Source organism: Momordica charantia (genome assembly GCF_013281855.1).
Source record: "Momordica charantia cultivar OHB3-1 chromosome 3 unlocalized genomic scaffold, Mcharantia_2.0 BLBB01000003.1, whole genome shotgun sequence".
In the NCBI taxonomy this organism is placed as follows: domain Eukaryota; kingdom Viridiplantae; phylum Streptophyta; class Magnoliopsida; order Cucurbitales; family Cucurbitaceae; genus Momordica; species Momordica charantia.
In genome coordinates this window covers 1,275,594-1,301,030 of record NW_028275161.1, presented here as the reverse complement: position 1 = coordinate 1,301,030, position 25,437 = coordinate 1,275,594, and the positions used below count along the sequence as shown (strand labels likewise).

At 34.6% G+C, this 25,437-nt stretch overlaps 3 protein-coding genes and 1 long non-coding RNA gene across 5 annotated transcripts; 2 read left to right on the top strand and 2 right to left on the bottom strand.

The window, feature by feature from the left end:
- The first annotated feature begins 1,629 nt into the window (after positions 1 to 1,629).
- On the top strand, positions 1,630 to 4,741 carry LOC111018983 (phosphoinositide phospholipase C 4). Its single transcript, XM_022295265.2, has 9 exons — positions 1,630 to 2,258; positions 2,354 to 2,550; positions 2,621 to 2,756; positions 2,841 to 3,044; positions 3,145 to 3,359; positions 3,485 to 3,602; positions 3,693 to 3,845; positions 3,926 to 4,012; positions 4,135 to 4,741. The coding sequence occupies exons 1-9, from the start codon at positions 1,941 to 1,943 to the stop codon at positions 4,426 to 4,428; spliced, it is 1,722 nt and encodes a 573-aa protein (XP_022150957.1). The 5' UTR covers positions 1,630 to 1,940; the 3' UTR covers positions 4,429 to 4,741.
- Positions 4,742 to 4,895: 154 nt separating this feature from the next.
- LOC111018981 (phosphoinositide phospholipase C 2) lies at positions 4,896 to 10,239 on the top strand. The gene is made up of 9 exons (XM_022295264.2): positions 4,896 to 5,520; positions 6,766 to 6,962; positions 7,280 to 7,415; positions 7,903 to 8,127; positions 8,347 to 8,555; positions 9,000 to 9,117; positions 9,405 to 9,557; positions 9,675 to 9,761; positions 9,853 to 10,239. Exons 1-9 carry the CDS (start codon positions 5,218 to 5,220, stop codon positions 10,144 to 10,146), a joined length of 1,722 nt encoding a protein of 573 aa, XP_022150956.1. The 5' UTR covers positions 4,896 to 5,217; the 3' UTR covers positions 10,147 to 10,239.
- On the bottom strand, positions 5,275 to 10,139 carry LOC111018984 (uncharacterized). Of its 2 annotated transcripts, XR_015789642.1 has the most exons (4): positions 10,005 to 10,139; positions 9,844 to 9,922; positions 8,223 to 8,352; positions 5,275 to 5,556 (listed from the first exon to the last, which is right to left on the bottom strand). It is a non-coding gene; the product is annotated as an uncharacterized LOC111018984 (long non-coding RNA). The 2 variants fall into 2 exon arrangements; XR_002602469.2 differs by lacking the exon at positions 5,275 to 5,556 and having other exon boundaries at positions 8,134 to 8,352.
- Positions 10,240 to 10,860: 621 nt separating the features above from the next.
- On the bottom strand, positions 10,861 to 13,358 carry LOC111018980 (putative serine/threonine-protein kinase-like protein CCR3). Its single transcript, XM_022295262.2, has one exon. The coding sequence runs from the start codon at positions 13,356 to 13,358 to the stop codon at positions 11,103 to 11,105; it is 2,256 nt and encodes a 751-aa protein (XP_022150954.2). The 3' UTR covers positions 10,861 to 11,102.
- Between the last annotated feature and the right edge of the window lie 12,079 nt (positions 13,359 to 25,437).

The following is a 25,437-nucleotide window of genomic DNA, read 5'->3' as shown; positions in this document are numbered from 1 at the left end:
AAGTAAAGTTGTGATGCTTATGTCTAAAGCGAATAATATTTGTAGATATATTTAGGTATCGTTTCCTTTAACCAAAGCGGACATGTTGTATTGCATGTCCGTCCTAGACTTAGTCATGTCAGTGGATCATATAAGAGGAGACTCCCAGGTGGAGACAGGTGGAGATAGATACATGGAGTACCGTTGTCGGAAGAAAAATCTCCACTTAAAATATAACTGGATATTTTTATTATTTAAAAAAAATATATAAGCATTTTCAAATGGGATCCAACAATTGACTATTTCACCTTGACCTGATATGAGGGAATTTTTTTTCCCTCTCTCTCCTAACCATAACTAGATTTTGGTGTTGAAACCGACATTGAACAACACGCGGAGAAATTAACATTATAGACTGTGACCTTATTACCCTTTCCTTGTATCAATTTTGAATTTCTCTTCCCGTAAAATTTAAAATATCCACATGCTCATTCAAAACTACGAAATTGTCTTTGAAAAACTAAAAAAAAATAATGATCATGATAATTTTTTCTTCCTAAATTTTTGAGTGTGTGAACTTTGAACAAAAAAAATTATCATCTTAGACCTTGTCACTAATTTCTCTCAATATACATTCAGAACATATCAAAAAATTGTGAGTTGTACTAAAAAAAGAGGAGGTCTAAAATTTTATATCAGAGATGGCTCTAATTCAATTAACTATAGCTTTAATTGCATTAAAATGAAATACATATCTTTTATGTAATATTCAAATATATATAAATAATAAAAAAATTTAAATACTATTTTGATCTTTATATGTTGGCTTTAATTTATTTTGGTGATGTACTCTCAACTTTTGTTCTTTTATTCATTTAATCTCCATACTTTTATAAAGTCAATTTTGATCCCTATATGTTTGAAAGTGACTATTTTAATCCTTATTTGTAAAATTGTAAAACAAATTTTATATCCAAATAAAAATCCTTTAACACAAATTTGTAGCTATATTTCGAGAAATTTAGTGAGTAAAGTGTCACGATAAAATTTTGATAGAAAGAAATAAGATAAAAATGAAAATGAATGGAGTAAAATAGTCATTAAAAAAATCCAATACCCAAAATGAACGTTTCAAGGTACATGGACTAAAATTAATAAAAGTTTAAAGTACAAAAATCAAAGTAGACATTTAAAAGTACATGGACTAAAATAAAAAAAAAATATTTCAGTACATGTACAAGTACGGTAACTAAAATGAATCAAAGAATATTTTAGTTTGTGTACTTTCAACCCTTTATTTTAGTCCCTATACTTTCTAAAGGTTCGTTTTCATATCTATAATTTTAAAATGTGACAATTTTAGTCTCTTAATTTCCTTTTTAATCTCATTTTTCTATCATAATTTGAACACGATACTACATTATTCAATATATTTCTTACGATGTAACCATGACTTTATATGAAAGGTTTTCGTGTATGAAACAAAATGAACCAAAATAAAAAGTATAATTACAAAAACAATATTTTAGCATAATATTTAAACCTTCAAAAAAAGATAAAAAAGAAAATAATTAATAACATTTTGAAGGCAGAAAAAAAAAAAGAAAAACTCAAAATAATAAGAGAGGAATTCATACGGTGGAGTCCGAGAGAGGGAACAAAGTGTATGAATCTGATGTGAGAGAGGCAACAGAAAGAGAGAGAGAGAGAGAGAGAGAGAGAGAGAGAGAGAAAGCAGCCCAATCGTCCCTTTTGGAAGAAGGAATATTGAAGAAAAAAAGTAAACTATTGATCTCATCCATGGCTGCTTTCCCCGGCTGAGTTGTTCAGAAAATGAAGACCACCATTTTGGTCCCTTCTTCTCCCTGTAATTATTGTATAAACCCATTTTCCAAACGGATCCAATTCCAATTCCAAATCCAAATCAACCCTTTTTTCCCATCTCTCTCAATCTCCACTCCATGGGAAATTACAGGGTCTGTCTCTGCTTCATCAGAAGGTTCAAGATGTCCAAGGACGAGCCCCCCTCCGACGTCAAGGAAGCCTTCCTCAACTACGCCGGCGCCGCCGCCACCATGACCGCCGACCAGCTCCGCTCCTTTCTCCTCGACTTTCAGGGCGATCCCGCGCCCTCGCTCGCCGACGCTCACCGGATCATCGACCAAGTCCTGCACCGGCGCCACCACGTCGTGTCCAAGCTCACCAAGCACACTCTCACTCTTGACGATTTCTACTACTTCCTCTTCTCTGTGGATCTCAATCCCCCAATTTCCGATCAGGTAACTTCAAATTCCCAACAATTCCTGAAATGAAATCTCAGCTTGAATTCTGCCTCAAGTTCTTAGATGTATGTGCTAGTGTTCATCACTTTCAGGTCCATCAGGATATGAGAGCTCCATTGTCCCACTATTACGTTTACACTAGCCACAATACGTACCTGACTGGGAACCAATTGAGCAGTGATTCCAGCGATGTGCCGATTATCAATGCGCTGAAGAGCGGCGTGCGAGTCGTCGAGCTTGATTTGTGGCCCAACTCTGAGGAAGATGACATAGATGTTCTTCATGGAAGGTGAGAGAGTTCCACAATCCAACTGTTTTGTGTATTGAATGAACTTTCTGAAGTTCCTTTTTCCATGTAGGACCTTGACAACACCTGTGGAATTTGTTAGATGTCTGAAATCAATTAAAGAGAATGCTTTCTTAGCATCTCCATATCCTGTAATAATTACTCTAGAAGACCACTTAACTCCTGATCTTCAAGCTAAAGCAGCTGAGGTATCTTCTTTTTTACCCCTCCATTTCGTTACAGTATACGAAGAGAAGTAGTTTTGTTCAAACTATGCTTGTGTTTGTTTGTAGAACATAAAGGAAACATTTGGGGACATGCTGTTCGTTCCTGAATCGGAATATCAACAAGAATTCCCTTCGCCTGATGAATTGAAGTATCGGATCATTATTTCGACAAAACCTCCTAAAGAATACCTCAGGTCCAAAAATGTGAAAGGGGAGAGTTCTTTCACTGATGATGACGAGACTGATGAAGAAGAAGATGGCGATGATACGGTCTGCTTTGCGTTGAAATTTACCACATTTTAGCTGTGTTTTTCTAGTGATTTTCTGGTTCCAGTCTCTTGATGAAGTACACAACTCCATTGGGTTGCAGAGTGAGAGTGAGTCCAGCGAGAGTGATGACAGTGATTACGAATCTTACGCCACGGGTGTATCAGAATACAAACGCCTAATTGCCATTCATGCTGGAAAACCAAAGGGAGGTTTGAAGGAAGCTCTGAAAGTTGGAGCTGATAAGGTTAGACGCCTTAGCTTGAGTGAAAAAGCACTCAAAAAGGCAACTAAATTTCATGGCATGGAAGTCATTAGGTAACATAACACCTCAATTTACTCCAGCAAGAAATGAAATTGAGAGCTTCATTTTCCTCGTACTCACTTACTTTTTACAATGATTTTCCAAACTGACACCAAGCTTGCTCTGTTCTTGCTTCTAGATTCACCCAGAAGAACATCTTAAGGATATATCCGAAGGGAACTCGAGTAAATTCTTCCAACTACAAGCCACAGAATGCTTGGTTACACGGGGCACAGATGGTTGCTTTCAACATGCAGGTTTATTCTTTTCCTTTTGACACAAATCTGGGATCAAATAACAACGCTGGCCTTTTCTTCTGAAACATAAATTCAATTGAGCTATTGCAGGGACACGGAAAATCTCTCAGCTTAATGCGTGGCATGTTCCGATCCAACGGAGGTTGTGGTTATGTGAAAAAGCCCGACTTTCTACTGACGGTTGATCCCGATAGCAAGGTGTTTGATCCTAATGCAATCCTGCCAGTTAAAAGAACTTTGAAGGTAGCGTTTGCAAAACAAACTAGATCTTGTAGCATGTTCCGCTGGACCTGCTCTCAAAAACATTGTCTTGCAAATGACAGGTGAAAGTCTACATGGGTGTTGGCTGGAATTTGGATTTTGATAACACCCACTTTCATTTATACTCCCCTCCCGACTTCTATACACGGGTAAGTTTTAAATGAATGGCAATCTAGCTAAGCCAACTCCATAGCTTAATTGATATCAGTACCAAGAGATTATTCCATGCAAACTGCTAGAATTGCATACCGACCGTGTTAGCCATACGCAGGTTGGAATTGCAGGAGCTCCAGCTGATGAGATAATAAAGAAAACAAGGATCATAGAGGAGACTTGGAGCCCTGTTTGGAACGAAGAGTTCACATTTCCTTTGACTGTTCCTGAACTGGCGTTACTTCGAATCGAAGTGTATAGTTACAACATTTCGGATAAGGATGTTTTTGGAGGACAGAACTGTCTGCCCGTTCCTGAAGTGAGGCCAGGCATCCATGCTGTTCCTCTTTTTGACCGCAAAGGATCGAAGTACAGTTCTGTAAAGCTTCTAATGCGTTTTGAGTTTTCCTGAGGATATGATTTCTTTTCCTTTGGCAACATCTCAGAGGAGTGAATTTTTCCTGTCAGCCATCTGTCCGTGCTGGAGATTATTGTTGTTCTTTGACTAGAATGAGTTGGATTCTTACATTTTCATAGGGTAGGAATGAAGCATCGAATATGGGTCTTCCACTTTTCTCTCTCTACTTTTTCCTTTTCCTTTGATGCCAACTGTAATACTAAAAAAAATCAGATTCCTTCTGTCTAAAGAGAGTGATTATTCTTGTAAAGCAAAATAGAGCAAGGAGAATAAATGGATCTATGAACAAGATCGTGCATTTCATTGACATTTTTTCTTTTTGATGAATGAAGTTGTTCGAATGACTTTACTGAATGGCTGGGCTAAGAGATAGCTGTAAAGAATCAGACTCTTAAAGTAAAAAATTAAAATTAAAAGATGAAAGAATCAGACCCTCTAAAAGCTCAAACCATACCTACATTTAGGATTTAGACGGTTCCATCAGACGTCCAAAATTCGACCTAACAGCCTATTCCAACAATCTAAACCAGGTTTCCGAATCTGGAATCACAGTTCCCTTTCTTAGAGTAAAAGCAACTTCTTGCGAGTTCCACATTTTCTGTGCTAAGAAAGGAACTTCTTGCCTTGTGCACAGATTCCAACTTTGGCTGGACGTCATTCTTTAGGGAGTGAAATAGAAGCCCCATCCATCCGATGCATATATGACAAACAGGATAAACAGAAGAAAACGACACACAGAAAGTGCAAATCTGGTGTCTGCCTCTGCCCGTGTCATTGTAAAGAATGTATAAGCAAAGTTTCAGGGTCTGCTTCTGTTTCAGGAGAAGGTTCAGGACAAATGTAGCAGAAGCTCCAGAAGATGTGGAGATGATGTTTCGTAAATACTCAGAAAATGGCATAATGAACATTGATCACTTGCAGAGGTTTTTGGAAGAGATTCAAGGAGAATCATCTGACACAAAAGCTCAGGCCATCTTCAACAATCTCAAGCACCTCGGCATCTTTCAGAGAAGAGGCCTTCGTCTCGAAGATTTCTTCAGATATCTTTTTGGAGACCTTAACCTTGCTTTCTCGCCCTCCCAAGGGGTTATCTATCTTTCTTCTCTTTACTTTCTGACCAATCTACAATATGTGCAATGCCACTCCATCCTTAAAACTAGAGCATCATTCAGAGTCTCATATTTTTAAAAATAAAAAATCAGTTAAATAGTGAGTCCAATATGGATATTAATATTTTGAAAACTATCTATTTTTCAACAAAAGAAAAATAAATCTTGTTTGAAAAATTTATCAAACAAAGTAGTTGTTTCTTTGGATAAATTTACATTTTTCCCTCCCTAGTGCGATCAAGTACTGATATTTCAACAGATATCAAAAAAAAAAAAAAAGAGTACTGATATTTCAACCTCTTGTTTCATCAACGTCAGTTTCCTATTTTCATTGGACAAATAACTGACAAATATTTTTTAACTTTAGCATGAACTATTTCTCCTACTTGACAATATTTAAGGACAAATTCATATTCTAGATCATGATATTTTTTTAATGTATATCATGGTGACAATTATTTTCTGTTTTTATGTTTCTCAGTTATGTCCTATCTAATTTGTTTTAACCGAAACCATTTTCTTAATAATAGCATTATTATAATAGAATAGGCTAAAGAGCAAAGGGCGTCGACAATACACTAGACTACTCAAATTACTAACAAAAAATCGAATCTTTACACTTTTGTAAGAACAGCTCACTATTTTGACATATGTCGTTTTACCTAGTATAGAAGCTAATATTGATTTTGCATAAATTAGGAATGCTTGTTATATCTTCCTTTTAAAAAAAAAAAAATGGTTCAAATTTTGTTTTATTCTTGCAAGTACTTAAATAGCTGATTATGTTTTAGTTTTATACTAAAAATAATTTAAATCTTTGTTATTAAGATTTTATAGAGTATCTGACAAAAATCTTATCTAGATAACATAAACTTACATTATGTCAACTTTAATTGGTTAAGGTATTATATATCGGTCTTAAAAGTTAGAAGTTCAAGTTTCTACCCTATATTGTTGAACTAATAAAAAATACAATATAAAAGTTATTGATAAGAATTAAGATAAATTTTACAAAAGTCTACCGACCAAATAAAACATTTCTAAGAATTAGAGTCCAAAATAAGTGTGAACATTTATGGACCTGAGATATAATTTAACAAAAGAAGTATAAACTAACACTAATATTAATTGACTTTCAATTCATTTTTCACAGAGAAGATTTAAAATAAAATTGTGAAAGAAGCTATAATATTATTGATTATAAGTTGGGAACTGGGTGCAGGTTTATCAGGATATGGGAGCACCATTATCTCACTATTACATATTTACAGGCCACAACTCCTACTTAACAGGAAATCAACTGAGTAGTGATAGCAGTGTGACTCCTATCATAAGGGCTCTAAATAGAGGAGTAAGAGCAATTGAGTTGGATTTGTGGCCTAATTCCAAGAAAAATGACATTGATGTTCTTCATGGAGGGTATGACCTAAAGTTTGCACACAATAAAAGTTTAAAATTAAATTTATAAATTAAACCCTAGAAAATTATTTTTCACGATCATCCTGCAATGCATCGTTTTCTTCCATTTATGTTTCACTATCTGTTTGGTTTTAATTTTTTGCTTTAAAAAACATATATTAGTGGTTTTCCCGAAAGTTGTAGTACGAAAAGTGATCCCCTTAAAAACACTACTCTAATAAGAACTTCTTGATACACTCTAGATCTATTTCCTTCTGATAAAAAAAAATTGTCTCAAGAGGCTTGCACTAACTAATTGAATACCTATGGAGCTGTAGGACACTCACAGCTCCTGTGAAACTCATCAAATGTCTGCGTGCCATCAAAGATCATGCTTTTACAGCTTCTGAGTATCCGTTGGTGATAACTTTTGAAGATCATCTCACCCCAGATCTTCGAAAAGAAGTGGCCAGGGTGAGCAATAGAGCTTACAGTCTTCATTAATTCTTTGTTTTATGTTCTACATCAAGTTTGAAAAAGTTTTTGTATTCGGTTTTGTGTTTTTAAAAATCATGCGTATTTACTTTTTTTTTCCTAATATAATTTTAAAAAATGGTTTTAAAATCATAACCAAAAAGATATATAAAAAAAAAGGTAGTTTCTAAAATCAAGTTTTGGTTTTCCAAATTTGACTAAGGTTTCGAAAGTAAGAAAAAAATGAGGGTGAAATCCTGATTTTTCCAGTTTTTTTTATAATATTTAATAAAAAAATTTTAAACTACTATCTTTAGAAAGTGAAAACATAAACAAATAAAAGCTTAATTAACAAAAAATCAAAAATAAAATGTTATGGAACGGAAAAATTAGAATTAAAACATTAAACAATTATCAAAAGAAATCTTACACTTCCCATTTCCTATATTTGCCATTGATTTTCTTTTACCTTTGTTATTATGTGTAGATGGTTACTGCAACATTTGGGGATATGCTTTACGTCCCTAGATCTGAGTACTTAAATGGATTCCCCTCGCCAGAATCGCTAAGGAGAAGGATTCTAATTTCTACGAAACCACCAGAGCACACTAAAGGTGAGAGCATCAAGGAAAAACCATCAGCAGATAAGCAAAGAGACACAGCAGATGATGACATTTGGGAGAGCGTACAACAACAACAAGATATGGATGAGGTGCACATCATATTTTATGTATTCTTTTCATTATTTTCCATGAAAACAAGAAAAACTAGTAATGAAGTAATAAAATCTAGAATGTTTAGACAAACCTGAAAGATTCAAACTTTGATAATCACCTCATCTTCTGAATTGCTTTCCACGGTGGATGTGATGTAGAATTATTGATGCAGAAAGTGAGCTATTTTCATTTCCTGTTGCCATTCTAATTTGCAGGATCATCTGGAGGAGGAGGAGGAGGAGGATAAAGATGAGAACAATGCTGTTCCAGAATATAGGAGTTTGATTGCCATTCATGCAGGGAAAATGAAAAGCGGATCAAGCCTCAAAGCATTATTTAATGATATAGAAAAAGTTTCAAGACTTAGTCTGAGCGAGCAAGAACTTGAAAATGCTATAAGAAAGCATGGACGCGATATTATCAGGTAAAACTATTTCAATTTTACATTTTCCTAACACATCTAGGCCGCAAACTTATTCATAGAAAAAACGAATGAAGATAAATCTTTTTATTATATAGTAGTTTCTAATAAGCGTATTTGATATTAGTTTTTGCTCTAATTTCACCTTGCCAAGAACGAGACATTCTCAAATTGGTGCCTAAATGTAGAAAATATCGTTCAAACTTTTTATATAGCTTTTCAATTGGGATAAGAGAAAAGAAAAAAAAAATGAACCAGACATCTTTGAATTATGTTTAAAAGATAATAGAGAACAAGAAAGGAAAACATTGTTGAAATAAATCTGTGGTTCTTTTTATTTAGTACTCATTTACATGAATGACATAACGGATAACCATACCAACGTCACAAATGCAGAATCAGTATTTCTATGTTTTTTACGAGAAATTCAATAAAACTTTGCCTTAGGTTTACTCGGAGGAATTTGCTGAGAGTGTACCCAAAAGGTTTAAGATTAGACTCATCTAATTACAATCCTATGCTTGGATGGACCCATGGGGCTCAAATGGTTGCTTTTAACATGCAGGTTAGAGTTCAGATTCACTTTCTATATTTTTGTGGCTAAGCTATACATGTGAACAAAACTTAGACTGCTGACTCAAGTCAAATTCCATATGACAGAGGCCGGAAAACTAGAATCTAAAGAATTTGGTTCACAAGACCAGATTTCACTGGTCACAAGTAGACTTGGTCAGCAACTAAGTTTTGTTTAAATAATTTGGGGAGAAACAGAGCCTGCAGCAAATTTAAGAACTTTTTTGGATTAAAATCAAAGAAATACTAGCATCTACTAATCATTTGTATACATTGAAGGGATATGGGAAATACTTGTGGATCATGGAAGGAATGTTCAGAGGCAATGGTGGTTGTGGCTACATTAAAAAACCCGATGTCTTGTTGAAGAACCTAGATGATCCGGCTTCTTACTCGGAATCAACATCTTCGGCTATAATAAGCCGTTTAAAGGTCATTACACTCATACACTGATCATTTGATTAATTTCCCCCAAAACAAAGGAACAAGATGTTAAGTTCAATGTCAAACAAACAGTCACGATTCGTTCAATTTCGAATTGCGAAACAGGTAAAGGTATACATGGGAGAAGGATGGCATCTGGAATTCGGTCTCTCACATTTCGATTTCTATTCACCTCCAGACTTATACGTTAAGGTAAGAAGCACAAGTGGATTCTAGGAATCAACATTCGAGAAACGGCATATAGATAGATACTGCGAAATCAACATTTGATTACCGATTTCAGGTTGGAATCGTCGGAGTCCGAAAAGACACTGAGACGAGAAAGACGAGTGCGATTGAAGACGAGTGGATACCTGTGTGGAACGAAGAGTTTTGTTTCTCAATAAGCGCTCCTGAATTAGCTTTGCTAAATGTTGTGGTTCGAGATTACGATACCTCTGGAAAAGATGACTTTGCCGGCCAAACATGTCTGCCGGTGACGGAGCTCCGATCTGGAATCCGATCAGTTCCATTGTACAGTCGGAAGGGGGAGAAATTCAAGCATGTGAAGCTCCTCATGCGATTTGAATTTGAATGACAGAAATTAATAAATACTTCTAAAATGGAATTTATATATATAAAATAGTAAATAAAAATGAAAGGAAAATGCCACCTCCTTTATTTTACTTTATTTTAATTTTTTAAAAAATAAATCATCTCGATTCCTACTATTATTATTCTGTATATGGGAAATTGCAGGTCAAGTTTTAATATAGAAGTTAAATAATTATTGATATTTTCTAGTTCACTCAAATACTGGGTGCATAAAAAAAAAGAAAAAGAAAAAGAAAAATCAACGGAAGATTTTAATTTTCAGAATCACAAGAGAAAAGGAAAAAATAGTAAACGAAAAATCAAATTTTGATTTTAAAACAGGGAGAAAAAATAGTAAAAGCGAAAGATGAAATCCAATTTGTAAGTAACGAAGAAGACGAAGAAGAAAAGTAAGTGAAAAAAAAAAGAGAGTAAAATTATACTTTATTGGTTAAAATGTTAGTTGTTTATTTTAATCCTTCTATTTTAAAAATATTAATTTTGATCCATGAACCTTTAAAATGAGATCATGTTAGTCTTTTTATTTTATTTTAAATCTTATTTTTCTATCACAATTCCAATATCACATTACAATCAATATATTTCTTAAAATATTACTTTATATTAAATAGTTTCAATTATGTATAAATTTTATGTTAAAATTTTGCAAAAGCAAAATTAAAATAATATACAGGAATCAAAATGAACATTTTTCAAATACAGAAACTAAAATAAACTAAGAATACATTTTCAAAATACAAATACTAAAATGAACCAAAACAAAAAATAAAGAAGTTTATTTCATCGTACAGAAGGTTAAAATAATAAAAATTTCAAAGAATGAACATATCTGCACGAAAATTTAGGCCATGTCATCCAATTTCTCGTATCTCATTTAAGCCTTTAAATTTAGGTGAAAAAAAAAAAAAGAATTGTGGACTCATTTGGGTGAATTTTCCGTTAGCAATGTCCACAGGATCCGCCATTACAGAGAGCAAGAGCTTTCTCCAGATTTCCAACAATGTCGCCAATATTCGGCCTCTCTTCTCCCTCCAAGTTCACACAATGCATCGCCGTGTACGCCACCAGCTCCACCGCCTCCACTTCCTCCATCTCCGCCGCCCTGACCCTCTTGTCCACCACATTCCACAACTCCCCGTCCCCAATTCGCGCCGCCGCATATTCCGCCACCGTCACCGGTTCTCCGCCGCCGCTATCTCTGAACACAGCTTTCTTCCCCGTCAGAAGCTCCAGCAGAACAATCCCTAGCCCGTACACATCGCTCTTCCCCGTCGAAATCCTCGAGACGTAGTATTCCGGATCGATGTACCCGATCGTGCCCCCGACGGCGGTTTCCGTTGCAATTTCCGGCTGCCGCTTCAAGGAGAAGCCGAAATCGGACACTCTGGCTGTGAAATTCTCGTCCAGTAGTATGTTTGAGGACTTGATGTCTCGGTGGATTATCGGCGGGACTGCGTAATTGTGAAGGTACTCGATTCCTCTGGCTGCGTCCAATGCAATTTTGATCCTCGTTTTCCATGTATTCAACAATAATTCGTCTCCTTGTTCGGCGTAATCTTTATTGTGTAAATGGTCGTGGAGGGAACCGTTTCGCATGAATTCGTAAACCAGAAGCCTCTCGTCGTTTTCTTGGCAGAAACCCACTATGCCCACCAGGTGTTTGTGATTAAGCCGCGATAGCGTTGCTAATTCTGACCCAAACGCGCTCTCTTTCTCTTCAAGATTTTCTGTTTTCTTGTTGTTTCCTCCTCTTTTGATAGCTACCTCACTGCCATCTGAGAGTTCACCTCTATAAACCACGCCGTAGCTCCCTGCTCCAATCTTGCTTTCACATGAGAAGTTGTTCGTAGCAGCAACAAGCTCTGAAAGAGAAAATGACCGAACGGAAGAAGTTTCCATGTGGGCTACTGGGTTTGTGTTGGGTTCTGGATTGTTTCCTGTGTTGCAAGAAGAATGCAAGGATAAGCAACTCGATAGGCAGAACAAAATGGTGCAAATACCGGCAAAAGCCCCAATTGCTCCAACTACGAGAAATGCCAGGGAGAGCCTGTTTCTAGGTTTTGAAGGTGAAGAAGAAGCTGGGGTTAATGGATTCTTTGGCAATGGCACTGCAACTGGGAGCTCTCTCTGGCAAGATTTGCAAATATTTCCAGACCCATCACAGAGAAATGCTGAATTCGGATAGATGCCGCAGAGGCTGCAAGGATCTTGAACGCAGGGGCCGGGGATTATCATCCCCAATGGAAGAACAATCGGTGAGTTTCTGTTGCCCTTGGACCAGCACATTATTGTCAAATTACTTGTCTTCAACCCACATAAGATGTCTGATCCTGCTGTGATTAGCTCGAATGAAGCTTTGAAATTGATGTTGTTTTCATTTTCAATGTTGAGTTCCTGTGCTCCTCCACCCCAACATGAAATCACCCCATTCTTTTGCCTTATTGCACAAGTGAAGCTCCCCCCCAATGCGAGGTCTGAATATTCATGAGCTGAATTGGAAGGAACGTCCAATTGGCCGGCGTTATTGTTTCCTTTGCAGACTAAAACTCCGGCCACCGCAGTCAACCCGCAGACATGCGACTCTCCGGCGACCAAGCTCGCCATTGGCAGATTTCTGAACTGTGATTGAATCTTCGATCCAATGCCATTGCTCCCCCAACACATTACGGTTCTGTTCTGCTTCAGAATTCCACATGAAAACCCACTTCCAGATGTGATCGTCTGGAACTCCAATCCTACCTCAGGGGAAGAAAATAAAGACCCAATTCTGTCTGTTCCCCTCCAGCATCTGCCTCTGCCGGAGCTTACCTCTCTTGCACAAACTTGACTGTCGCCGACTGCGAGATCAGTCAATGGCACGGCGGTGCTGTAGAAGAGACGTTTAGGTTGGAAGCTGGAAGTTGAGAATCCGTCGTCGGTCTCCCAGCAATGGAGGCCGAACCCACCAGTCCGAAGACCGCAGAAGAAGCTCTGCCCACCGGAGATAGCCTCAAAAGAGACATTGGGTAGAATGGAGATAACTTGATCTCCTCTGTAGCATTGAATTGTCTGGCTTTGTTTCCCGGCGATGATGCCGCAGACGGTGGAGGTGCCGTAGGCGATGGCAACGGTGGAGGCGGAGCCGAGGCCGTCCACGGCGGAATGCAGCTGCAGAGATATCAAGAGGGTGACAAGAAAAGCGAGTTGTGATGTCATATTGCAGATTGACTGAATTATCATGCTCCTCCCCCTTCATTGAAGAAGAAGGAAGAATAGGGTGAGATTTATGAAATCTCCAGAAATCTGAATGAACAATTCAAATGAATCTGAAACGGGAGGAGGAGGAAGAAGAAGAAGAAATAGCTCAAAAACCAAGATTCTTCAGAGTGTGATAAATCACGGGCATTGTCTTATTTCGAAAACGTAGCGCAACTTTCTCGCAGCTTCAGAGTTGAATCAATTTGTTCATTTCTTTTTTTTCATTTTATAAATGAAAATTAGTATAAAAATTCCAAATTCAATAGGGTGGGGTTGCACTGGGATCCAAATTATTTTTTTAAATATTAGTGGTGCAAGTGTATGCGTAAATCGTAACATTTATTTTTCTTTCATTATATTTTTAAGGTTTTAAATACAATTTTAATTCCCGTACTTTTTGAATTAATATTTTTGGGCCTGGTAAGTTTAGTTTCTAAAATTTTTTAATACAAATTTATGTGGTTACATTTTAAAAAACTTAATAAATAAAACGCTTGAAAGTTTGGAGACCAAAATAAACGTTTTGAAAGATTTAGTGAAAGAGACCAAAATAAACGTTTTGAAAGATTTAGTGAAAGCAAATAGTACATGGATCAAAATAATATTTAAATCCTTTGAAAAAATTAGTATTTAAATCTATTTTTAAATATATTTGATTTGATCTTTAATTTTCATACAAAAGACCTATTTTATATTTATTATTGAAATTTCATATTTCATTTAATTGAAGAATTATATAGCATCAATTGAATTGTAATTTTGAAGCCACATGAAATAATTGGCCATAATAAGTCAGGTGTCATGAATAAATTTTGAGAATAAAGATTCAAAAAGATTTAGTATTTGGAATTATAAGAAATAAAATATAATATTTTCTATTTAAAAATATAAGACATAAATTCAAATAGAAGTTAAAATAATGTTATTTGATTTTCACTTTGATCTAGATGCTTTTTAAAGTTAAATTTATTTTATAAATTTTACTGGATGACCTCTTTGTTAATTACTTGCAAATATGCCATTTTATAACTAATTTATTTCAACAAGTATGACATTTCTCTGAAGAAAATAGTCACTCTCTGATTTATTTGACAATAATAATTTCTTTTCTTTTTTTTTTGTTGCTTTTTGTAGTAATACTTTATCTATAATTAGTTTAAGTATATGTTACTTGAGATAAAGTTTTAACAAGTGTATCTAATACATTTTTTAGCTTTAATATAATCTAATGAACTCCTTTTAACTTTCAATATTGATGTCTAAATTTTAAATAGTGTCTCAAAGTTTAATTCTTATAAGTCTCTTTAACAGTGTTTAAAAGATCAGGGGCCGATTAGACACAAAATTGAATGTTCTACGACCATGAAATTAGCTTAGGGAATAAATTTATAATTTAACATTGAGATAGTTATAACATCCACTGATTAAAAAATGCATTGTACCGATATTTACAACTTTATTTGAAGTTAATATTGTTAACTTTAGTTTGGCTCAACTAGTTAAAGTATATATCTCCGACCATATAAGGTCATGGGTTCGAATCCAAAAAAAAAAAAAATAGTTAGTATTGTTATAATATTGGAGTTTATTACCGGGATGAATCAATAGTTTCCTTGTAAAAAAAATCAACTATGAATATATTAACAAAATATCATTAATATACCACTAATATTAATAATGAGAATTTTAAACCTATTTTAAAATGGTAAAATGTTTGTGTTAATTTTAAAAATTTTATAATTTTTCAAAAAATACCTATCGACGTCGACATCAACATCAACATCTAATATTTCATCGACAATTAAGACTTGAACATTTCCATCAAACATTTAAAACTTTGGTTTATTATGTTATATTTACAACTCTAAAAATTCTATTCATGACTTAAAATCCTCCAAGATTGCTTGTACAACTTGATTTTCAATCATTTAAGAAGATTTTCATGGATAAGGCATTATTAAACAAATGATAACAAAAAATGTAACTAAGTAAATAAATAAAAAATTATGTACAAAATTTACTAAAGTTGGGGAAAATTTTCTTATAATGTCACAAAATCATTTATATAAAAAAAAGAAAAAAAAAAGAGAGAGAGAGATTAAGAAGATGGTAATAATTTTTAAATATTTGACTTTGTAATGAAAGAAGAAAAAAAAGGAGGTGGCACATTAGATCCAGCTAAGCTTGGGTTGGTTTATTGGCTTTTTCTACCACTACTTCCCTAAGTCTTAGGAAATATGATTTCTTACAACTTATGGTCTATTAAAAATTAGGTGTCATAACTCATGAATTGTTTATTATATCTTGTAGATTAAGATTTTGTTTTATAATAATTTTGTTTTTAGTTTACAGTTATTAACAGAGAAGATATGGAGCAATATGGTGAATACTCTCTGTATATCACAATTAGAGAGATTGGTACATATTTATATAGAGAAGAATAATACAAATATGAGAGAATAAAATCATTGACCATCAAGCGTGGCCAATAATTAAGGAGGCAATAAGCTGGCATATTAACGGGATTACATTTGGAAGGAAATAAAAGATATTTACTATATATGCACTTTGTACTACTGCTTGGTGGAACAACCTCATTTAGCCACTTGTTCTTACATCCCCCCTCAAACGTATGGGTGATGGAATTATCCCAAGTTTGGAATGTAGATCATGAAGATGAGATGTAGCAAGCGGTTTGGTGAGACAATAAGCTAATTGGTCACGAGAAGGCACATATCAAACATCAATTTGCTTGGTGGCTATTTTGTCACGGATAAAATGAACATCTAGCTCAATATGCTTCGACAAGCATGAAACACGACATTCTTAGCAAGGTCAATGGCACTTTGATTGTCACACCAAGCTACCGGACAATGATTGAAGACGAAGTTCTTTGGGTAGAGAGGTGATCCAGAGAACTTCAGCTGTATCATTTGCAAGAGCCCGATATTCAGCCTCTGTACTTGAGCGTGAAACAGTGGACTGTAGTTTGGAAGGCCATGAGACAAGGGATGGGCCAATGAAGACACAGTACGATGAGACAGATCGTCAGTTGTTAGGGTTGGACACCCCGTCAGCATCACAGTAGGTAGTAATGTTCAAGTTGTTGCCTGGGCGAAGATGAAGTCCATGATAAATGGTGCCTTTTAAATATCGAAATACCTTCTTTACGGCTTGCCAATGTTGGTCTGTAGGTTGTTGAAAGTATTGGCTAAGTCTGTTGAATATGAACGAGATGTCAGGGCGAGTTTGAGTTAGGTACTGAAGAGCACCAATGGCTCTTCTATATTCAGTAGGGTGTTGAAGAGACTCATCAGAGAAAGCAGAAAGGGAAGTGCTGACATTTGTTGGAGTTGGGCCAGGTTTAAGATTTTGAAACCCAAATTGGTGGAGAAGTTCAGAAATGTATTTACTTTGGTTGAGAAATATGCCACCGGAGGATCGAAAGACTTGAATACCGAGGAAGTATTGTAGGGGCCTGAGGTCTTTAAGTGAAAACTGATTGCTAAGAGCCTTAACAAATGAGGAGATCATATTACTTTTGTTGTCTGTCACAAGAAAATCATCCACATATACAAGGACAAGTAATATATCAATCCCATGATGCAAATAAAAGAGAGAAGTGTTAGCTTGAGAGTAATGAAATCCCCAACTTAGAAGGAAATGTTTCAAATGATCATACCAAGCCCGTGTGCTTGTTTTAAACAGTAAATAGCTTTATGAAGCTTGCAGACATGATTGGGAAACCGCGGGTCAATATACCCTTCGGGCTGTTGCATGTAGACATTTTCTTGAAGAAAACCATTCAAGAACGCATTGTTCACATCTAGTTGTCTGATTGGCCAATCAAAGTGAACGGCAATAGATAGAATTATGCGGATAGTTGAGGCTTTAGAGACGGGACTGAAAGTCTCGCTAAAATCAACACCAGGTTGTTGATGAAAGCCTTTGGCAACAAGACGTGCCTTGTGCCGCTGAATAGTGCCATCTGAGTTGAGCTTTGTCTTGAAAACACATCTGCATCCTACAATATGCATGGAATCCTGTGATAAGCGCCAAGGTTGCTCGGATTTACAAAGCTAGAGGTCCTTCTAGGATCCTTGCAAACATTCACAAAAACGACTAACTTACCGAATGATTCCAACCAAGAGTAAGGTTAGAAGATGAATCACTCTTAGATCTGACTTAGAATCTACGATGGTCACTCCTAGATCCTAAGACGACTCACTCCAGAATTAGCTTGATCGAGACTAATCTAATGAATCGGTTTAACATCAAACCTAAAGCAAGATTTGAAAGAAGTAACACCAAAAGTGTTAAGGAACAAAAGTTCTTGAATTTCAATATGTTTAATCTGCCAAAACAAGGTGATTACAAGCCTTTAAATAGGCCAAAGGGTCGTTCAACATGAGGAACACCAAAAGTCTTTCAAATCCTATTTAATGCAAATTGTAGAAAATAAGACATGCAAATTAAAACATGATTGCACATCAAACTAGATAACTAAATGTGAATCCAAAAACGTAGAATTGCTTTAAATTGTCTTGGAAATCACATGTAGGAGGCGCTTTTCTCTTCTTGACTCATTAAATTAACATTGTAAAGAATTTTGGCCTCAGAAATCTTTGTCTCCTCGTGTGCATTAGCTAGCCTTTGAAGATGTAATATGAAAGCCTCTTGAATCTTCTTTGCTTTGCTTCTTGTAATTGGTCACAAATTGATTCGTATCATCCTGAAATGGAACTAAACTCCAAGTTTTGTTAGTTTGCAAAGCTTTGAATTCATCATCCATGGCTAGTTTCCACTTCGGATATGGTAGTGCAATCTTTGCTGTCGTTGGTTCTGTTGGAACATAGCATGTTGGTAAGGGAGGTGCAATTGTTGTGACAGAGTATGTTTTGGGTTTAAAAATGCCGCTTTTACTTCGAGTTTGCATGGGATGGGTGGAAATGGGTGCATTTGTTGGTTGTGTAGTTTGTGTGGCAACATCTGAAGAGGAGGTATGTGAAGATGGAGATGGAGGGGAGGAAGGGGTAGGTGAGGTTGTAATGGGAGCAGTGATAGTAGGAGATGATAAATCATGTAAAGTAAAAGACATACCGTGATCTGCTTGTGAGGTCGTTGGAGTAGCAAGAGGTGTCCCAAAAGATTGTGTTGAGATAGAGTCCACAAGTTGATTACTGCCATTGACATAGAGGACATCGAGATAGGATTATTGGAGTCTAAAAATTGAGGAAAGTATACAATGGTTGGAGGATGAGTGGGTGAGACAGCAGATTTGGATGTGAGAAAGCCATTGGCAAAAGGGTACTCATGCTCATGAAAAAAGACATTTCTTGATAGGTAAAGACGACCATTTGGACTTAAGCATTTATATCCTTTGTGTGTATCAGTATAGCCAAGAAACACACATTTTTAAGAGTGAAATTGGAATTTATGAGATTGATATGGTCGTAGACAGGGAAAGTAAGCTGTACCGAACACTTTTAGAAACTTGTAACAGGTTCCTTCATAAATGCCTTTTTATAAGGGGATAAATTATTGAGGACTGGAGTTGGTAACCAATTAATTATGTAAATAGCAGTGGAGAAGACATCCAACCAAAAAGTAAGGGGCATGGTTGCTTGGGCAAGGAGAGTAAGTCCCATTTCAGTGATATGACGGTGTTTACGCTCGATTCTTCCATTTTGCGCACTAGTGTGAGGACAGAGATGTTGAAATAAAATTCTAAAATTTGAAAGATGAGGCACAAAAGATCTAAATTCTCCTCCCCAATCTGCACGGAGAACCTTTATTTTAGAATTGAATTGATTTTCAACAAGTTGTTTGTACTCAAGGAATGAATTTATGGCTTCTCCCTTGGTTTTGAGAGGAAAAATATGTGTGAATCTAGTGCAATCATCTAAAAATGAAATGTAGAATCGATAACCTTCTCTCGATGGGTTAGGTGTCGATCTTCATAGGTCGGTATGAACAAATTCTAAAGGCTTAGTAGTATGAGATGTAGAAGGTGCAAAAGGAAGGGCATGAGATTTTCCAAGTTCACAAGCATCACAGAAAAATGATTTCTCACTTATGTTGAGATTTGAAACATAGGACTTGAGAGCTTGGCATAAGACTCTATGTGAGGGATGTCCCAAGCGTTTATGCCAAACTCCTTGAACTGACTCTAACTTTGAATTGAAACAGACCGGACGCACATCAATAGAGCTTTGTTGGACTGACTTAAAATTTGAAAGAAAGCATAGATGTTTGGTTGCATAGGATTTTCCATGGCAGGGTTGTCCATTATTCAATTGAGTTGGCAGCTTCAAGTTGTAGAGTCCATTTTCAACTTTCCCTTCCAGCAAAATCTTCTTGGTGACCTTGTCTTTCCCAAGACATTTATCACAATGAAATTCAACAAATACATGATTATCCTTGGTAAGTTTAGATATACTCAACAAGTTTTTGGTTAACTCAGGGACATGTAAAATATGTTGGAGATGCAGCAAGATTTTAGGCGTTGATTTAGAAGGGAAAAATGTGTTACCAACATGTTCAATTTTTAAAAGATTACCATTACCAACAGCAAGAGACTCATTATCATTGTAGTTATTCCTTTGATTCAGATTGGCGAGCTCTGGTGTACTGTGATTTGTTGCTCAAGAATCAACATACCACATTGGATCTGTCACTATTTCTGGTGTAGCTATAAGGGCGTTCATTTTTCCACTTCCTCCTGATGAGTTGTTGGATGAATCTATGTATTCTTTATTAAAGCGATGATGACAATAGGCGACTGAATGTCCATATTTTCCACAGACCTGACATATTGGTTTGAAGTTATTGGGACATCCATTTCTTCCTCTGCCTTGTACCATTTCGATTGAAGCTATTAGAGTTTTGGTCTCTCTCACCTTGTGATCTCCATCTGCCATTATTTTGGCCTTGAAATCTACTTGTTGCTATGTGTGCTGATGGAGTAGATATGTCACTTGCCTTGGGAATGATGTTTAAATGTTCTAGTTGACATTCAAATGCAAGCATGGTGGCGTGAAATTCTTGCCACATCCAATCATTTTTCCCATTGATTTGGCAAGTAATCGGTAAATATTCGACTTCTAAACCTGCAATGATGTTAGAAATAAGAGTTTTAGTACTTACAGGTTCACCTGCTACATTCATGTTGGCAGTTATTTGCTTCATGTGACCAAGATATTATCTCATCTTCATTGTTCCTTTTTTGGTGTGTTGTAGTGTATACTTCAGTAGGTATTAACATTTTCAAAGTAGTCTTCTACTCCTTTCCACACTTCTAATGAGGATGTCATTTCAAGGAATGAACTAGCTATTGTTGGTTGCATAGTGCTGAAGAGCCATCCTAAGCGAGATTGGTCTTTTACCATCCAATCATCATATGCGAGATTTGGAATCAACACATCAGATCCTTCTTCTTCTGGAATGTATTCTGCTGGTTTAGCTTTCGTTCCAAGCACAAAGCCACCCAATCTCTGTCCTCTAAGTAGAGCAAGTACTGTTGACCTCCACAAAAGATGGTTTCCATCATCAAGTTTTAGATTTAAAGAGTAGCTGAGCAAGTTGCTGAATTGATAGTATTTAGGGCAACGGTTTGAAGGGTAGGCTGTACTGCATAGTTTGAATTTTCTATAGTAGGATTTTTGGAATTGGATCCACTTATTGTGGTTTTCCCCGACTTTGGGGTTTCTTCTAGGATGGCCATGAAAAAGTTGTTGATGAATGAAAAGAATTTTTGCGTAGGCAAAGGTAACTCTGATACCAAGAGAAAATATGGAGCAATATGGTGAATACTCTCTATATATCACAACTAGAGAGATTGGTACATATTTATACAGAGAAGAATAATACAAATATGGGAGAATAAAATCATTGACCATCAATCGTGGCCAATAATTAAGGGGACAATAAGTTGGCATATTAATGGGATTACATTTGGAAGGAAATAAAAGATATTTGCTATATATGCACTTTGTACTACTGCTTGGTGGAACAACCTCGTTTAGCCACTTGTTCTTACATTAACGATTAAATTTGTTAAACGATTTGTTTGTTCCTTCAATGAAGATTGTTTGATCAAGTCTCGATCGCGAAGTTCGGACTTTTGATACCGACGTACCAAGGATCTGTAGAATATAATTAGCACTTCGATGCTCAAGTCAACATACTATCAGATCTATACTCGAGAGAAAACATAGTTTTGCGTACTTTACATGAGAGGTGGGAAACTCTATTTATAGAGATGAGCTATTGACAGCGGTTTATTGGCCCTTCGACCCCCGAGAATTGCGGCGCCTTGTCAGAGAATGGGTTCGTTACCTTTGCGCCTACAAGTACTCTTCAAGCTCAACTCGTCTTTGACGTCGACCGAGAGGTGAAATGTGGCTCAGCTCGGGTTCCACTGCCCCTAGAGTTATCCAAATGGAAAGATTTATTCGATTCTTCCTATCATCATGGTAATAGATGATCTTTGATGTCGACACATGGTAGGTGATAATTTACCTCCAATAAAGATGATTTTTTAATTTAGATTAAAATTTTCTTTTTATCCTTGTATTTTCAATTAGTTTGGTCATTTTATTTTCAAAAGGTTGGTTTTGGTTTCTATATTTTCAACTTTTATTTAGTTTTGTCCTTTCACTTTTCAAACGTTAGTTTTAGTCCCTAAACTTTTAAAATGTGATCATTTTTGTAAAATTTTTAATACAAATTCTATACACAATAAAAATACTTTAATATAGAATTATGATTATATTTTAAAAAATGAGATAAATGTAAATAAAAAAACTAAATTCTCGATTTTTTTAAAAGCCTAGATTGAAAGTTGAAAGTGATTGGATTGAAGTAATATTTCAACCTTTAGTTTATTAAAAAAAAAAAGTGGTTAGAATATGACTTTCATCTTTAAATTTGGACGGATATTTTGTAGGTAAACTTTTAGATCACTATAATATTTTATATATATATATATATATAAAACAAAGGTTCAAGCTCGACCCAAACTCAAATTATATGGACCACAAATACTGTTTGGACCTAGCTTTAGTCGACCAACAACTAAAATCTAAGTTCATTGTCCAATCCATGAACTTAACTTAATGGATCTAGTTTGATTAGATTTAAACTAATTCATATAATAAATTATTTTTAATTAAAGATCATTTTTAAAAAAAATTCAAAAAAAGAAACCTTTAGAATTTTTTTTTTATTTTTTTTTCTTTTGTACTGTTTTTATTTATTTTTCAAAAAGATAATAAGAAATTTTGTATATCACACTTTTATAACTTAAATCATTTTATTTTTTAAAAAATAAATTGTATTACTATATTAAAAAGTGGAGAAATAAGAATGACGCTAAAGAATATTACATACTAATTAATTATATATTAGTAATTTATGTATGTGTGTATATATATTGAAAGCATATTAAATAGAATAGAATCTCAATAAAAAATAGAAAGGGGTAAATTGCACAAACCACCCCTAAATTATGGTAATTGTTGCAATTATACCCCTAATATAAAAATTAAACCCTCAAACTTTGATAAGTGAAAAAATTGAACCGTTCAATATTGAGTTGTAGAAAAATAAACCCTCAAATTTTCATGAGTGGTGAAATTGCACCCTTAAACTTATAAAAAAAAACATCTGTTTTACGCTTATTTCCTTCAAATCTCTATTTTCTTTCTCTCTCACTCTCCCATCATTGATTTTTGTCATTTAATCGGGTAGAAATGGAAATTGTGGAAAACTGATTTGTAGATGGGAAACTGAATTGTAAGCTCGGAGATAACCACAATAGAGATTGATTCAATGGCGAAGTATTAAGAATTTTGTTTTCTTGGAAGTGAAACAAAATTACAAGAAAAACAAAACCATAAGCCTTCACCGTTTTAATTACACAAGTAAAAAATTACAAAGAGAGTGGGTGAGACAAATGTTGGGGCAAACAGAATCTGTTCCTCAATTGAATAGGTGAAATTTTATGGATATTCCTATTCTTCAGTATTCGTTAAGAGAATTTGGTGTTAAACAGAAATTGGATTTCAATATTTTGCATGACAGAGTTTTGATTTTCTCTCTAATACTCGTTTAAAGGGTTTGTGGAGAGTAATTGACTAAAATAGATGTAATTTTTTAAGTTTAAGGGCTTTATTTTTACTATTAAAAATATTTACGGGTGCAATTTCACCACTCATGAAAATTTGAGGGTTTATTTTCTACAACTCAATATTGAAGGGTTCAATTTTTTTACTCATCAAAGTTTGAGTGTTTAATTCTTACGATTGAAAGTTTAGGGGTATAATTGCAACAATTATCATACTTTAGGAGTAGTTTGTGCAATTTACCCAAATAGAAAGTGTAATTTGTCAAAATATTTCTTATTTAATTTAACTTCTTAAATTTTAAGAATTTTTTTTCTAAATTAGAAATAATTAGTTTTCATTTTATTATAAAATAGTTTATTTAAAAGAATATTACTAAAAAATTATAAAAACATATATTTAAAATATATTAGCTTACTATAATATTTAGTAAAAAGTCTAAATAAATAGATGTTACATTACAATTTCATTCTCAGTAGTACTAAATATGGTCATTTTAGTCTCAAACATTTTTTTTTTAAATTCAATAACGATTGGCATGAGAAATTAAACTACCGTTCTCTAAGATTGTAAGTTTGTAATAGGCGTTTTATTCACTATGTTCGTGATGACTCAAACTTATTTTCATTCCAAATGACTAAAATAATATTTGGACATAGAAAAAAAAATGCTTTTGACATAATTAAGTTGGTTAGAATCACTTTTTAAATAATCATTTAAAAGTTGATTCTCCTAAAAGTGATTGACAAAGAATCTCTTTAAAATCAATTTAGGATAATTTAACATTTTTAGAATAATTTTGGATGTAACGCAATTAAACAAATTTGTGACTAAAATTACTCGAAGTGTAATCAACCCCAAATATTTTCGTTAAAACCATTTTCTTTATTAGGCTTTTTTACCTCAACAAGGACAGTTCCACACAGCTATATATTCACATAGAATTATTTAAAATAAATCAACTTGATTTTGTATTTATCTGTATTACAATTTCTAATGTATAAATCTTTTATTATTTCTCCCGAAAAGAATGTTTAATTTGAGGATTAGTGAGCTTGTTCTCAAATTAAGGAGTTAAAGCGTCTTCAATTTTTAACTTATTGAAGGATCTTTGGAGTTTTCGACTTTGAGTTTGTTGAAATTTTTGAAATATTTGGCCGGTAGATTATATTAGGACTAGTATGATATCTGTAATTGTATAGGTATGAAATATCCTATAAAGAGGAGACTATATAACAGTTTACTTCCATTGGGTGGGGATGCGCTGTTAGGTAGTTATCTGTTGTGGTAGAGAGAGAGTGAAGATAGAGAGTAGTACAAGCTCTTGATGTTGGATATATATTGCTCAGCACTCATATGGTGAAGACGATGTTTGTTAAGGATCCCACATCAATAAAAGAAGGGACTTAACAATGGTTTATAATAGACATGGGCTACTCCTCTCATTGTCAATTGGATTTGAGATGGAACTCCATGAATATTAATATGGTATCAGAGCCCACAAGCTCAAACGAGCATTCGGTTCAAAATGGGATCCGATCCAAGACAATGATTTTATGTAACAGGGAGCCTATCTTGTGTTTAGTTATTCGTTTTCTGACTCATGCTTTATCTTGTAGTGCTTCTAAAATCGATATCGAAGTTGACCGACCTTTATATATTGTATTTTTTGTGTTTGTTTGATATAGAATTTTAAAATGAATTTTGTTTTCATAAATATTGAAAAAGTTGTTTGATGGAAAATCTTTTGAAAAGACAGTCTGAAATCCCAATAAAATTGTAAAATTCTGTGTTTTCAAAATTACGTCTTGCATTTTAATTTTCTGAATTTTTTTTCTTTTTTGCATTCTTAATTTTCTTGTTTTTTCTACATATTAATTGATGATATTTCTGTATTTTAACTTTCTGAATTC